Raw genomic sequence first — 14,763 nt, 5'->3', positions numbered from 1 at the left:
GGAATTTGTAATGCAAAAAGTTGACAGGAAATGTGTGCTGACACAAGATGTACGTGTGTGACAAAATATATATATTTGAGTGCATGCATATATACAAAATCACATCTACTTGGATAAAATCTGTCCCGCTCTTTAAGATAAAGTCACATGGAATTAACAGTTTTAGAATCTGTAGAACCATAGAATAATAGAAAGGTTACAACATGGAAGGAGGCCAAAGAAATGAGGCTCTAGAGGCTTGGTTTTACTATGATAGAGGACAGTTTTTTGGGGGAGTGGGATGGAAGGATTGAGGTAACCTCTATAGTAAATTGGAATCTTTGCTCATGGTTTCATTTTAAAATAATAGTTCTATATAAGCATGATTCACAAAGGAGAGGCTTTTTCACATTTTATTGTAAGAAACAAAATATTACAATCAAACAGCTTACAAACTGAAATAGGAATTCTGCGGAACATTTAACAATTAATGGTCCAGATAGAAAAAAATAAAATTTTAATGCTTAGATATTTATCTTTATTGTTGAATTCACTTGCCTCTGTAGATTTTTTAAGCTGGAATGTTCGATGAAGGAATGCACAGAAGTGAATATTTGTAGTGGTGGGGTGTTAAGGTAAAATCTGGCATAATAATTCATAATTGATAAGCAGATTCAGTAGTAAATTTCAAAAGGGACTTGGATAAAAACTTAAAGAAATAATTTGCAGGGCTGTAGGGAAAGAGCAGGGGACTGGGACTAATTGGATAGCTCTTCAAAGAGCTGGCACAGGCACGATGGGCTGTTTTGCCTCCTTCTGTGAAGTATGATTCTATGAATCTTGCCTGCCTCCAGTTCATTTCACTCTGACCTCCTGGTTCTAGGAGAATGTAGTAGCACGTGGCCTGCAAGGGGAGAGTGGGAAAAATTTCAAGCGTGTTCTAGTCATAAGGTGGGAAGTTGGTATCAATTGCATCATGTGCTATAATCAGTCATTTCATTTTCTGTGGCTGTCTTCCAGTCCTGGATTGTTTATGTACTTGTCGTGAGTGTGAGTGTGCACTGTTTTTGAGTTCAGATTTTGTTATAAGAGTATGTATAGAAGAAATGGGACACTGAGAGGACAGAGATATCTTGGAATAAACTGAGCATGAATTATTGCGCTTGCCAGATATAAACCACCGATAAATAGTTTGCCTTTTTAGTAATTGTGTAGGGAAATACTTATTGGTTCCTATCTGGTAAGGAACAATGAGCTTTGTTGATTATTGGGACTTTGTCTCAAGGAGAAAACAAATATAATTCTGCAAACTGCCACTCGGTGCCTCGAGCTAACTTCCTGCAAGTATTATATGTTACCTTTTGTGTGGTAGTGTTACTGCCTTTCTTGTCAAATGGCAGAGATGTTTTAGTAAGGTTGTTTGGAGGACCCCTTGGTGTCTGGGCCGGTACATTTGTCCATTGGCAGTATTACTGTAATCTTGAATCTATTTGTTTACAGATATTATAGTAAGGTGCATTGTCATCCTGGAATGTATCATTACTGGCCAGAATCTAGAAAGGGGCGGTGACCCAGAATGTGCGTATTTTAGTTTTCATAGTTCTTTCCATTAATTTTGTTAGGTAAGTACACGGTCCTAAAACATTATACCATCTGTCAGAGATAGATTAAATATGTAGCCTATTAATAATTTGAATTATAAATAATATTTTGGATGTAGGAGGAATTGTTGCCTTTCCCAATGTACTGTATGCAAAACAATAATAGAAAAGCACCCTAGTTATTGGTTAAGCCCAAGATGGTCAAATTTATTATTAAATTTGGGGATTTTGATACCATTTCTAATGAGATGACTTTCCATTTTCTATTTAATCACAGCAATAAGGTGATAAAAGGAAGTGAATTATTACTTTTTAAAATCTAGATCTTTCTGCTGGCATCACATTACTGGAAACCAGAAACACACACTTTGCATTTGATTACACACATGGGGTAATTTGTATATTTTGCACTTTATTGTATTGTATACTGTGACTAAACAAAAATTAGATGCGTTACTATTTAGTAATGTCCACCTGCAAACCATCATTGTAAATGAGGGAATGGAATCGGATTGTGTCACATAGAATCACCATAGAATGGTTACAGCATGGAAGGAAGCCATTCAGCCCGTCAAGTCCTTGCCGGCTCTCTGCAAGAGCAATCCAGCTAGTCCCACTCCCCTGCCCTTTCCCAGTAGCCCTGCATATTTGTTCCCTTCAAGTACTTATCCAATTCCCTTTTGAAAGCCACGATTGAATCTGCCTCCACCACCCCCTCAGGCAGTGCATTCCAGATCTTAGCCGCTCACTGTGTGTGGAGAAAAAAAAAGTTCTTCCTCATGTCGCCTTTTGGTTCTTTGGCCAATCACCTTAAATCAATGTCCTCTGGTTCTTGCCCCTTCTGCCAATGGGAACAGTTTCTCTCTGTCTACTCTGTCTAGACCTTCATGATTTTAACTACCTCTACCAAATCTCTTCTCAACCTTCTCTTTAAGGAGAACAACCCCAGCTTCCCCAGTCTATCCATGTAACTGAAGTCCCTCATCCCTGGAACCATTCTAGTAAATCTCTTCTGCACTCTCTCTCTCTAAGGCCTTCATGTCCTTCCTAAAGTGCGGTGCCCGGAACTGGACACAATACTCCAGTTGTGGCCGAACCCCTGTTTTATAAAGGTTCAAATAACTTTCTTGCTTTTGTACTCTATGCCTCTATTTATAAAGCTCAGGATCCCGTATGCTTTCTTAACTGCTTTCTCAACCTGCCCTGCCACCTTCAGTGATTTGTATACTTATACCCCCAGATCTCTCTGGCCCTGCACCCTTTTTAGAATTGTACCCTTTAGTTTATATTGCCTCTTCTCATTCTTCCTACCAAAATGTATCATTTCACACTTTTCTGCGTTAAATTTCACCTGCCACGTGTCCGCCTATTCCACCGGCCTGTCTGTCCTCACTGTTCACTACCCTTCCAAATTTTGCGTCATACGCAAATTTGGAAATTGTGCCTTGTACACCCAAGTCCAAGTCATTAATAGACATCAAGAAAAGCAATGGTCCTAGTACCGACCCCTGGGGAACACCACTGTATACCTCCCTCCAGTCCAAAAAACAAACGTTCACCACTACATACAAGATGTGTTTTCTTTTTAAAACAAAAACATGGTGCCAAATATAGCCCTCCTTTTGCGTAACTTTCCAAACAGGTAATCTTCAATATAAATCCAGATTGATTTTGATTAAGTACATCGTTCACCTGACGAAGGAGGAAGCCTCCGAAAGCTTGTGAATTTAAAATAAAATTGCTGGACTATAACTTGGTGTTGTAAAATTGTTTACAATTGTCAACCCCAGTCCATCACCGGCATCTCCACATCTTGATTAAGTACGTAATTGAATTAAAGGCTGCAATTAAATAATCCAAAGGGCTTGCATTGAAATACAGCTCTAAATGAGGTGTGCGGTGTTTCAAAATGGCCTCTGGCCATATTGCACGAATTGAAGTGCACTGTGGATATAGGAAGCAACTAAGGTTTTAGCACAACTTTTGTGTGTTTCTCACCCCAGCCCTATTTTTGAACTTTCCACTGCTGAACACAAGTGATGGTACAGACTGGAACTGGGGCTGCCAACTTTAAGTACCTTCTGAGGTAGAGCACTTTTACTATGTAGTGCTGTATCTAGTAGTATAGTGAAGAAATATTCAGTGTTGGCACATCAGTTTGAATATTCTTTTCTGTTTATGCTCTGAATTAGAAATGGAATGTGGGTCCAGGTATTTGAGTGAAGATAATGAAAGGAGAGAACAAATAACATAGCTTCAGCTATCATGATTGCTTGTGCTCTGTTGTAATAGCTTGCCATCCGTTTGCAGCCACTGAATTTGAGGGGGTGTGTGGGAGTTGAAGTGGTAGCCCAGGTAAATGGTGGAAACACCACCAAGAAGAAATGCAAACCATTTACAGCATGACAGAAACAGTTGAATTAGTGACAGTCGTGTTTCAGCACTGAGAATTCTGTGTTGAAGCAATTGGGAAGTTGTTCATTTGTGTTGTTTATCAATGCAAAAAGTCAATTTTTGCCTGATTTGACTCGCTGTTATAAATGGGGTATTAGTTGAGGCAAAGATTAAGTGAAATACAGTCAGGAGGGAGTGGCCCTGGGAGTCCTCAACATTGACTCTGGACCCCATGAAATCTCATGGCATCAGGTCAAACATGGGCAAGGAAACCTCCTGCTGATTACCACCTACCGTCCTCCCTCAGCTGATGAATCAGTCCTCCTCCATGTTGAACACCACTTGGAGGAAGCACTGAGGGTAGCAAGGGCACAAAATGTACTCTGGGTGGGGGACTTCAATGTCCATCACCAAGAGTGGCTCGGTAGCACCACTACTGACCGAGCTGGCTGAGTCCTGAAGGACATAGCTGCTAGACTGGGCCTGCGGCAGGTGGTGAGCGAACCAACACGAGGGAAAAACTTACTTGACCTCGTCCTCACCAATCTACCTGTCGCAAATGCATCTGTCCATGACAGTATTGGTAGGAGTGACCACCGCACAGTCCTCGTGGAGATGAAATCCCGTCTTCGCACTGAGGACACCATCCAACGTGTTGTGTGGCACTACCACCATGCTAAATGGGATATATTCAGAACAGATCTAGCAGCTCAAAACTGGGCATCCATGAGGCGCTGTGGGCCATCAGCAGCAGCAGAATTGTATTCCAGCACAATCTGTAACCTCATGGCCCGGCATATTCCTCACTCTACCATTACCAACAAGCCAGGGGATCAACCCTGGTTCAATGAGGAGTGTAGAAGAGCATGCCAGGAGCAGCACCAGGCGTACCTAAAAATGAGGTGCCAACCTGGTGAAGCTACAACTCAGGACTACATGCATGCTAAACAGTGGAAGCAACATGCTATAGACAGAGCTAAGCGATTCCACAACCAACGGATCAGATCAAAGCTCTGCAGTCCTGCCACATCCAGTCGTGAATGGTGGTGGACAATTAAACAACTAACGGGAGGAGGAGGCTCTGCAAACATCCCCATTCTCAATGATGGCGGAGTCCAGCACGTGAGTGCAAAAGACAAGGCTGAAGCGTTTGCAACCATCTTCAGCCAGAAGTGCCGAGTGGATAATCCATCTCAGCCTCCTCCCGATATCCCCACCATCACTGAAGCCAGTCTTCGGCCAATTCGATTCACTCCACGTGATATCAAGAAACGGCTGAGTGCACTGGATACAGCAAAGGCTATGGGCCCCGACAACATCCCAGCTGTAGTGCTGAAGACTTGTGCTCCAGAACTAGCTGCGCCTCTAGCCAAGCTGTTCCAGTACAGCTACAACACTGGCATCCACCCGACAATGTGGAAAATTGCCCAGGTATGTCCTGTCCACAAAAAGTAGGACAAATCCAATCCGGCCAATTACCGCCCCATCAGTCTACTCTCAATCATCAGCAAAGTGATGGAAGGTGTCGTCGACAGTGCTATCAAGCGGCACTTACTCACCAATAACCTGCTCACCGATGCTCAGTTTGGGTTCCGCCAGGACCACTCGGCTCCAGACCTCATTACAGCCTTGGTCCAAACATGGACAAAAGAGCTGAATTCCAGAGGTGAGGTGAGAGTGACTGCCCTTGACATCAAGGCAGCATTTGACCGAGTGTGGCACCAAGGAGCCCTAGTAAAATTGAAGTCAATGGGAATTAGGGGGAAAACTCTCCAGTGGCTGGAGTCATACCTAGCACAAAGGAAGATGGTAGTGGTTGTTGGAGGCCAAGCATCTCAGCCCCAGGGCATTGCTGCAGGAGTTCCTCAGGGCAGTGTCCTAGGCCCAACTATCTTCAGCTGCTTCATCAATGACCTTCCCTCCATCATAAGGTCAGAAATGGGGATGTTCGCTGATGACTGCACAGTGTTCAGTTCCATTCGCAACCCCTCAGATAATGTAGCAGTCCGAGCCTGCATGCAGCAAGACCTGGACAACATCCAGGCTTGGGCTGATAAGTGGCAAGTAACATTCGCGCCAGATAAGTGCCAGGCAATGACCATCTCCAACAAGAGAGAGTCTAACCACCTCCCCTTGACATTCAACGGCATTACCATCGCCGAATCCCCCACCATCAACATCCTGGGGGTCACCATTGACCAGAAACTTAACTGGACCAGCCATATAAATACTGTGGCTACGAGAGCAGGTCAGAGGCTGGATATTCTGCGGCGAGTGACTCACCTCCTGACTCCCCAAAGCCTTTCCACCATCTACAAGGCACAAGTCAGGAGTGTGATGGAATACTCTCCACTTGCCTGGATGAGTGCAGCTCCAACAACACTCAAGAAGCTCGACACCATCCAAGATAAAGCAGCCCGCTTGATTGGCACCCCAAGTCACACACCATCCCGACTTGGAAATATATCGCCGTTCCTTCATTGTCGCTGGGTCAAAATCCTGGAACTCCCTTCCTAACAGCACTGTGGGAGAACCGTCACCACACGGACTGCAGCGGTTCAAGAAGGCGGCTCACCACCACCTTCTCGAGGGCAATTCGGGATGGGCAATAAATGCCGGCCTAGCCAGCGACGCCCACATCCCGTGAACGAATAAAATTTTTTAAAAAAAATCCACCACCCTAAACATTCACTCCCTTCACCACCGGCGCACTGTGGCTGCAGTGTGCACCATCCACAGGATGCACTGCAGCAACTCGCCAAGGCTTCTTCGACAGCACCTCCCAAACCCGCGACCTCTACCACCTAGAAGGACAAGGGCAGCAGGCGCATGGGAACAACACCACCTGCACGTTCCCCTCCAAGTCACAAACCATCCCGACTTGGAAATATATCGCCGTTCTTTCATTGTCGCTGGGTCAAAATCCTGGAACTCCCTTCCTCACAGCACTGTGGGAGAACCGTCACCACACGGACTGCAGCGGTTCAAGAAGGCGGCTCACCACCACCTTCTCGAGGGCAATTAGGGATGGGCAATAAATGCCGGCCTTGCCAGCGACGCCCACATCCCGTGAACGAATAAAAAAAAAAATTGGAGTTTTTAAGTGTCAACCACGGCTCAGTGTTAGCACTCTCACCTCCTGAGTCAAAAGATTGTGGGTTCAAACTCCACTCCAGAGACTTGAGCACATAAACTAGGCTGTCACATTGCAATACTGAAAGAGTGCTGGGTTGAAGGTCCCACCTTTTGTCTGCCCTCTGAGGTGGATGTAAAAGGTCCAATAGTACTTTTTGAAGAAGAGCAAGGAAGTTCTCCCTGTTTTCTGGGCAGCATTTATCCCTCAACCAACATAATTAATACAAATATCTGGCATTTATCTCATTGCTGTTTGTAGGACCTTGCTGTGCGCAAATTAGCTGCTACATTTTCCTACATTACAACAGTGACTATACTTAAAAGTACTTAATTGACTGTGAAGCACTTTGGGATGTCATATATTCATTAATTCTTTTGGGTTGATGAGTCCATTGTGCCACTTATAAAGATGTGACGACTCCCTAGTTTTTATATCCACTTTTAAAATTTCCACGGTATCCAATGCAGACTATTTATCAAATTTATATTTTATTTTTCAGATATATCCGATTATATGGAAGAAAATTCAGCAAAGAAGATCATGTACTATTTGTTAAGCTGCTGTATGAATTGGTTGTTATGCCTAAACTTGAGATCAGCATGATGCAGGGCTTCACACGACTGTTAATAAGTTTACTAAAGTAAGTTTGGATTGAATTCCTTGAAGATATGCTACTGCAAGCCATTCCTAACCATTAATAAGTGCATTTAAGCTATAAACTTCCTCACCTTGGAGGGTATTTTGACATCCTGGTCTGACTGAAACCTGACTTTACCGATGGTGACTTACCGATCTCTGCCTCAGAGATTCCACATTTCACATTTGTCCAAATTGCTAGACTGGCGGAGTGGCATTCAATTCACAATCCTATATTTCCTTGTCCCATATTCACCCTTCACTTCAACTTTCTCCCAATCACGCACACAGCCACCCCCTCAACCTTTGAGATCTCCCAAGGTCTTTATCATCCACAAGGCTTTCTTTGGCTATTAATCTTTCAGCCCATGCCCATTCCAAACCTCTCCGTGCTTACCTTCTGCTCCTGGGAAAATAAAACTACCCCCAACTCGTTCTCAAGCTTTACCCTCCCTCTCCACTGGCCTTTTACCTACTATATTGACGCTTCCATTGATATATTCCACAGAAATCTCACCTTAAAATTTGCTAATTGTTCCCATAAGATCCCGGACATTGTCTCTCTTCCCCCTTGATATAACAACCATCTACGTGGCTCTAATCCATGGGCCAAGCTTAAATGCGCATAACTGTCTACCAACAGATCTGGTTTAGCCAACGTAACCCATATTGCCTCTCCCTCTCCACATTGAAATCCGTTTGCTGCTCAAATATCCTCCTCCCCACCACTAGCCATATCTTTTATCCTCGTTCTTCCTTCGCCCCACCCTAAAACGGATGTTCTATTATCAATTTGGAGATAAAATATGAGGGAATCATGGATTGTATGTTCAAAAAGAGTTCATGTCACAGTTGCATGAGGCCTGCTCTGACCTCTCCCCTTTCAAATTCCTCCAGATACCCATCTCTCCCTGGCCCCCATTCCAATGAACTCCCCATCCATTCCATATTCTGCAGTTTCTTCTTCATCTTCCCCCCCCCCCCCACCCCTTCAGTCCTTGTTAAATTCAGTTTGCCCATGAAGCCCACCTTCTGCTTCAATACCCTCTCATCACTGCTACAGAACATCCAAAGTCCACCAACCCCTGTTCGAGATCCTTCAGTCTTGTTTCCTCCCCACCTATGTGTTGGTCAGTAATAAATGACAGGCTGAGAGACAATGACCATGGATTGTGTCTCTTCATCCTGCTCGACCTCTTCACTTCCTTTGACACCTTTGGCTACTCCTTCCTCCTTCATTGTCTCTCCTTTTGCAGCCTATTTCAATGGCACTTTTTTTTGTAATTCGATTCAACAAAACATTACATCTCGTCCCATGCTCTGTCATCCTGAATTTACCTTGGACTTCATCTTTGTTCCCCTCCTCCTCTATCTTTTACCAAGGGATAGTGTGAAGAAGCACACGTCAGGTTCTATATGTATGTCATTGAACCCAGCTTTACTTCTTCCTCATCAAATTAAGAGATCAATGTGCTGTAATTTTCTCCAGCTAAGTGTTGGTAAAATAGAAGCCATCCTTTTTAGTCCTGCCAGCACCCACTATCTCTGGCTTCAACTCCATCAAACTTACTGACACCACCTAACTAACTCTGGAAGTGCAGAATCTTAGTTATCCCAAACTAAATTTCTTTCTCCACGGCCACTGTATTGCCAAGATTCGTTTCTTCCATCTCCGTAAGCCCACTGTCACCACCCCCTTTGACTGCTGTCAAAGTTTCCAGTGTAAACAGATGGCACTTGTAGTTTGCTGTTTTGTTATAAAGTAGTGCAACATGTGAATACTGTTTTTAAAAATAAACTTTTATCTGGATTTCATCAGTTGGAGAATATGGTTTTACAAAGCTAGTGAATCTCTTCCTGCTTCATTGGGTTTAAAGCAATAAGATCCAAACTATGCGATTTTGGAGTATGAAATATTCTGCCTAGTTCATCCATCCTGGGCATCTAGGTCCAGTGGTAGCCAGCAGTAGTAATATGTGCCAAGGAGCTATAGATTTGGTGACCAATAAACAAACCAGAACAACCGTGCCTCCAGCCAAACTGTTCCAGTACAGCTACAACACTAGTATCTACCTGACAATGTGGAAAATTGCCCAGGTGTGGCCTGTCCAAAAAAGCAGGACAAATCCAATTCGGCCAATTACCGCCCCATCAGTCTACTCTCAATCAGAAGCAAAGTGATGGAAGGTGTCATCGACAGTGCTATCAAGCAGCACTTACTCACCAGTTTGTGTTCTGCCAGGACCACTCGGCTCCAGACCTCATTGCAGCCTTGGTCAGACTTGGACAAAAGAGCTGAATTCCAGAGGTGAGGTGAGAGTGAATGCCCTTGACATCAAGGCAGCATTTGACCGAGTGTGGCACCAAGGAGCCCTAGTAAAATTGATGTCAATGGGAATCGGGGGAAAACTCTCCAGTGGCTGGAGTCATACCTAGCACAAAGGAAGATGGTAGTGGTTGTTGGAGGCCAATCATCTCAGCCCCAGGACATTGCTGCAGGAGTTCCTCAAGGCAATGTCCGAGGCCCAACCATCTTCAGCTGCTTCATCAATGACCTTCCCTCCATCATAAGGTCAGAAATGGGGATGTTTGCTGATGATTGCACAGTGTTCAGTTCCATTCGCAACCCCTCAGATGATGAAGCAGTCCGTGCCGGTATGCAGCAAGACCGGGACAACATCCAGGCTTGGGTTGATAAGTGGCAAGTAACATTCGTGCCAGGCAATGACCATCTCCAACAAGAGAGAGTCTAACCACCTCCCCTTGACATTCAACGGCATTACCATCACCGAATCCCCCACCATCAACATCCTGGGGGTCACCATTGACCAGAAACTTAACTGGACCAGCCACATAAATACTGTGGCTACAAGAGCAGGTTAGAGGCTGGGTATTCTGCAGCGAGTGACTCACCTCCTGACTCTCCAAAGCCGTTCCACCATCTACAAGGCACAAGTCAGGAGTGTGATGGAATACTCCACTTGCCTGGATGAGTGCAGCTCCAACAACACTCAAGAAGCTTGACACCATCCAGGACAAAGCAGCCTGCTTGATGGGTACCCCATCCACCACCCTAAACATTCACTCCCTTCACCACTGGTGCACTGTGGCTGCAGTGTGTACCATCTACAGGATGCACTGCAGCAACTTGCCAAGGCTACTTCGATGTTATCTCCCAAAGCCGCGACCTCTACCACCTCGAAAGACAAGATCAGCAGGCACGTGGAACACCACCACCTGCACGTTCCCCTCCAAGTCACACACCGTCCCGACTTGGAAATATATCGCTGTTCTTTCATCGTTGCTGGGTCAAAATCCTGCAACTCCCTACCTAACAGCACTGTGGGAGAACCTTCACCACACGGACTGCAGCAGTTCAAGAAGACAGCTCACCCCCACCTTCTCAAGGGCAATTAGGGGTGGGCAATAAATGCTGGCCTTGCCAGTGATGCCCACATCCCATGAATGAATAAAAACAAAAAAAAACTTTAGGACCCCCTGTCAGATTTTGAAAGGTACATATTTTAAATCATGTCTTTCTCTCCCATTTGATAATTCTTTTAGGTTTCATGCTTACTCCTTAAGCTTTGTGACATGCTCTTTCATGTTCCTTATTGGTGATGTTCCATGATCATCCGATAGGCGTTGCTTCCTGGTTTATTTTCTGTAAAAAGGAATGATCTGCTATCGTGCAGTGTTCCGTGTTGTAGTTTTCCTGAGATCTGATTCAATTTGTGTTTCTGAAAATCTGACCAGTGATTCCTCTGTTTATGCTATTCAGGCATGCTAGGAACTTTTGTTAAACTTTTTGTGCAGATTGGAATTATAGCATGTAATGACTCATAGTTAACTCAGTAACTTTTTTTTTCCTCAACAGTCTGTGTTACAACAGTACCATGACTTATCTCTAGTTGGGAGTCAGTTATACAGCATCTTTTTGAAGAGATTTTAATTGGTAAATAAATGCAAAGGCATCTGTATATTTGGGTTATGGATTATTTTGCTATGACACTAAATAAAATTGTTCCAATTGTGACTTATATTTTAAAGTGTATTTACAATCAGTTATTTGATTAACATTTTTCTTAAATGCACAACTTAAAATTCATTCTTCTTTGTCTGGACTGGATGCAAACTTAAATTCCTGAAGTAGAAGATAATGTTCCAGTAATTGCAGCACCCAGTTTCTGTATAATTCACAATATTTTGTATACAAGTCTCCACAATCACCCCCACCTGGAAGAAACTATTCCCTCCCTTTCTAATACTCTTTCAAATTTCCAATTTGTCTCTGGCCCCATCTGCCTCCACACAGCTGCTATACTTGACCTGTTTAACAGCTCCCTTCCTTCTGCTTTTGATGCTCTTGTCTCCAAGCTCCTTACTGCCTCTGAACCCATTGTTTCTCTGATACAATTTTCACAACCACTTCTTTAAATCATGATCTGGCCTGGTTGTCCACAGCTGGATCTGGCCCGGTTGTCCACAGCAAGATCTGGCCCATGCTCCTAAAGCAATATTGCACCTCCTATTCCTTATCCAAATCCTCCCATTATTCCAGGATTATGTTGGGGGCGAGGACAACCCTAGGCTCCCTTTTTTTGAAGACAAACCACCTCCACTAACCTTCCATTCCTCTTCCATATCTGCAATTCCAAATGTGAGGAGTCTATAGATTTTTGTAGTCTGAAAGATGGAGACCGCCTGCTTAGCCACTTCAGCTGTCACCTCTCCTACTCCAAACTCTCCAAACTCCTCCCCGTATGCTGCCTTTCTCCAACCCCACATCACTCGACAACTTCTCTTCCTTACCCCTCCTGGCCCTCACCAAAACCATTTCCTCCATATGTCCTACCTCCTGTGCCATTGATCCCCTACTGACCCAACTCCTCTTGTCTTCCAAATGCCATGAGTGGAAGATAGCTCGAGTTATTGAAGGTAGGTGCATTAACTGGGGCTAGTGGTATCAGTCAATGTGGTCTCCAGCTACTTGGTGGATTGCGTTCAAGGGTCATAGAGGAATTCTCCAGAGTTTTCACCCGGAGTGTTCTCACTCTTACTAAAAATGCTTATTTTTGCTGATTTTTAGGTGTATCAATAAAATTGCACCAGGTTCCCACTCTTCAATACGTCAAGGAATATTTTTTAACGGAAAGGGAAAAATAGAAACAATTATGTTCTATTACGCGACCCGATTGCGCTGGTTCGTGGAAGATTTTATGTTTGTGATTATGCAAATGAATTTTAGCAGAAACTTGAACTGTAACCTAACCAGCGCAATTTAGAGCACATTTTGGGTGCGTCCACCCTTCGTCACCTTCCACATGATGCACGTTCTGCATTTTTAAAAATAAAAGCCGGAAAAAAAAGTAGACAGCTATAAGAACCTATGTATAGATGGTAAGAGATGATAATCTGAGGCGAACACGAAGATTTAAAAATAAGTCCAACATGAGAGAGAACAAAAGATATTGCGGGAAAAAGAGGTAAAATAAAAGATAGCAGTAATGAAAACAGATAAATTGTTTTGCAAAAATGAAGTGTTGCAAACAAATTATTAGATAAGATGGAGGGAGTAAAAGAAAAGATAAATGATGGAAATGCAACGTAGCAAAGAAATAAAAAAAACACAAGGTGGATAAGGGAAAGAGTTACATTTTCTTTTTCTCCATGAATAATGCTACGGGAAATCAATTAGTAATATATAAAAATAAATGTCATTTAATTTAGAGTTTAGATGGTTATAAACCTCAAGCTTTGCTTTGTGGTTTATGATGCAATTTGAACCCCTCAGTTAGATAAATGCCTAGCAATCTTTCCAGTGTATTTCTTCTGTTTCACTTTAAGTATTTGCAAATGACATTTACATTTTTTTATTATCACCACTAGAAAAAAAGAACTATTATCCAGGGAGGATTTGCAGTTGCCATGGCGACCTTTGTATGAAATGATAGAAAGAATTTTGTACTCCAAGACAGAGCACCTTGGACTAAATTGGTTTCCAAAGTAAGTAGATTTTTTTTTGCATTGCTAAAGTATTACTGAATTAGAATTTTGCAAGATTGTTAATTTTTTGTAAGACATTTTCCCTTACTGTTGTTTGTCTCCCCATTGCTAGGGTGCATATCAGGGTGGGAGGGCAAATAAGTAACCCAGGCTCCTTTCATTGCTATTCTATAAAGCAGGTGTAGCAGAGTGGATCATTTGCACTCTTTGTTTCTTCATATTTATTTGTTCTTTAGTTGTCAGCTGGCAGAGTATGTAGCAGTAACCAGCTGGTAAAGCATTTTTCTTGGGGTTGAGAGACTCTGGCGTGGCTCCCAGGCTGATCCAAAGCACCAATTCTCATTAAGCGAATGCAGCCACACCAGGATGAGCACATTCCCTCCACCTCCCCCACCCCCCCATAACTGACGACATTGGAGCAGCTGATCCAAAATGGTAGGCTTTCGTGAGGCAGCAGTCAAAGGTACAGTCCTCATCACTTATAGCGAGTGCATTAGTGTTAACCTGATTGGCCCGCTATAAGCGTTGGATGGTGTATTGTCTTTTACACTGACTAAGACCGTCCACGCTAACAGAGGACTGAGAGCAGCGAAAGGGGCATGCACACTCACTCTCGCAGCCAGGCTCCACTCCTCGCCCATTTGTTTGAGCTTTTTCCCTTCACAGAAGGTGAAGGTAAAGATTCTCTCCAAAGTTAGCGCGCACTGCCCTGTGTTTGACTATATCCCTCCGGAACTGATCACTTGTTCATCGCCAACATCGAGGAAAAGCCGCTTCCTACGTTTACTGGCTGATGAGTGAACTCTACAACCCTGACAACCACCAAATTTAACATAATAAAACTTGCTGAAACCTGGAAAAAAAAAGACAGTGAGCCATGGAGGGATTTAAATACAAATACACTATGACAATGAGGTGGGAAAAGCTTATTGAATTGTCCAAAAAAGCAATTGTAATTGACTTCTGTGGAAATGGCAAATGGTTAGCGCCATTTGCCCGATATAGGCACTG

At 43.5% G+C, this 14,763-nt stretch overlaps 1 protein-coding gene across 3 annotated transcripts in view; it reads left to right on the top strand.

Moving 5' to 3' along the window:
- LOC137324564 (proteasome activator complex subunit 4-like) overlaps positions 1–14,763 on the top strand; it is a 163,713-nt gene that overhangs the window by 30,690 nt on the left and 118,260 nt on the right. For all 3 annotated transcript variants that reach the window (XM_067988995.1, XM_067988994.1, XM_067988993.1), the window contains exons 2-3: positions 7,610–7,750; positions 13,636–13,752. In XM_067988995.1, coding sequence (XP_067845096.1) covers positions 7,610–7,750; positions 13,636–13,752 — 258 coding nt within the window. The remainder of the gene's footprint in view (positions 1–7,609; positions 7,751–13,635; positions 13,753–14,763) is intronic.

This window comes from Heptranchias perlo, chromosome 8, assembly GCF_035084215.1.
Source record: "Heptranchias perlo isolate sHepPer1 chromosome 8, sHepPer1.hap1, whole genome shotgun sequence".
In the NCBI taxonomy this organism is placed as follows: domain Eukaryota; kingdom Metazoa; phylum Chordata; class Chondrichthyes; order Hexanchiformes; family Hexanchidae; genus Heptranchias; species Heptranchias perlo.
This window is presented reverse-complemented; position numbering and strand designations above follow the sequence as displayed.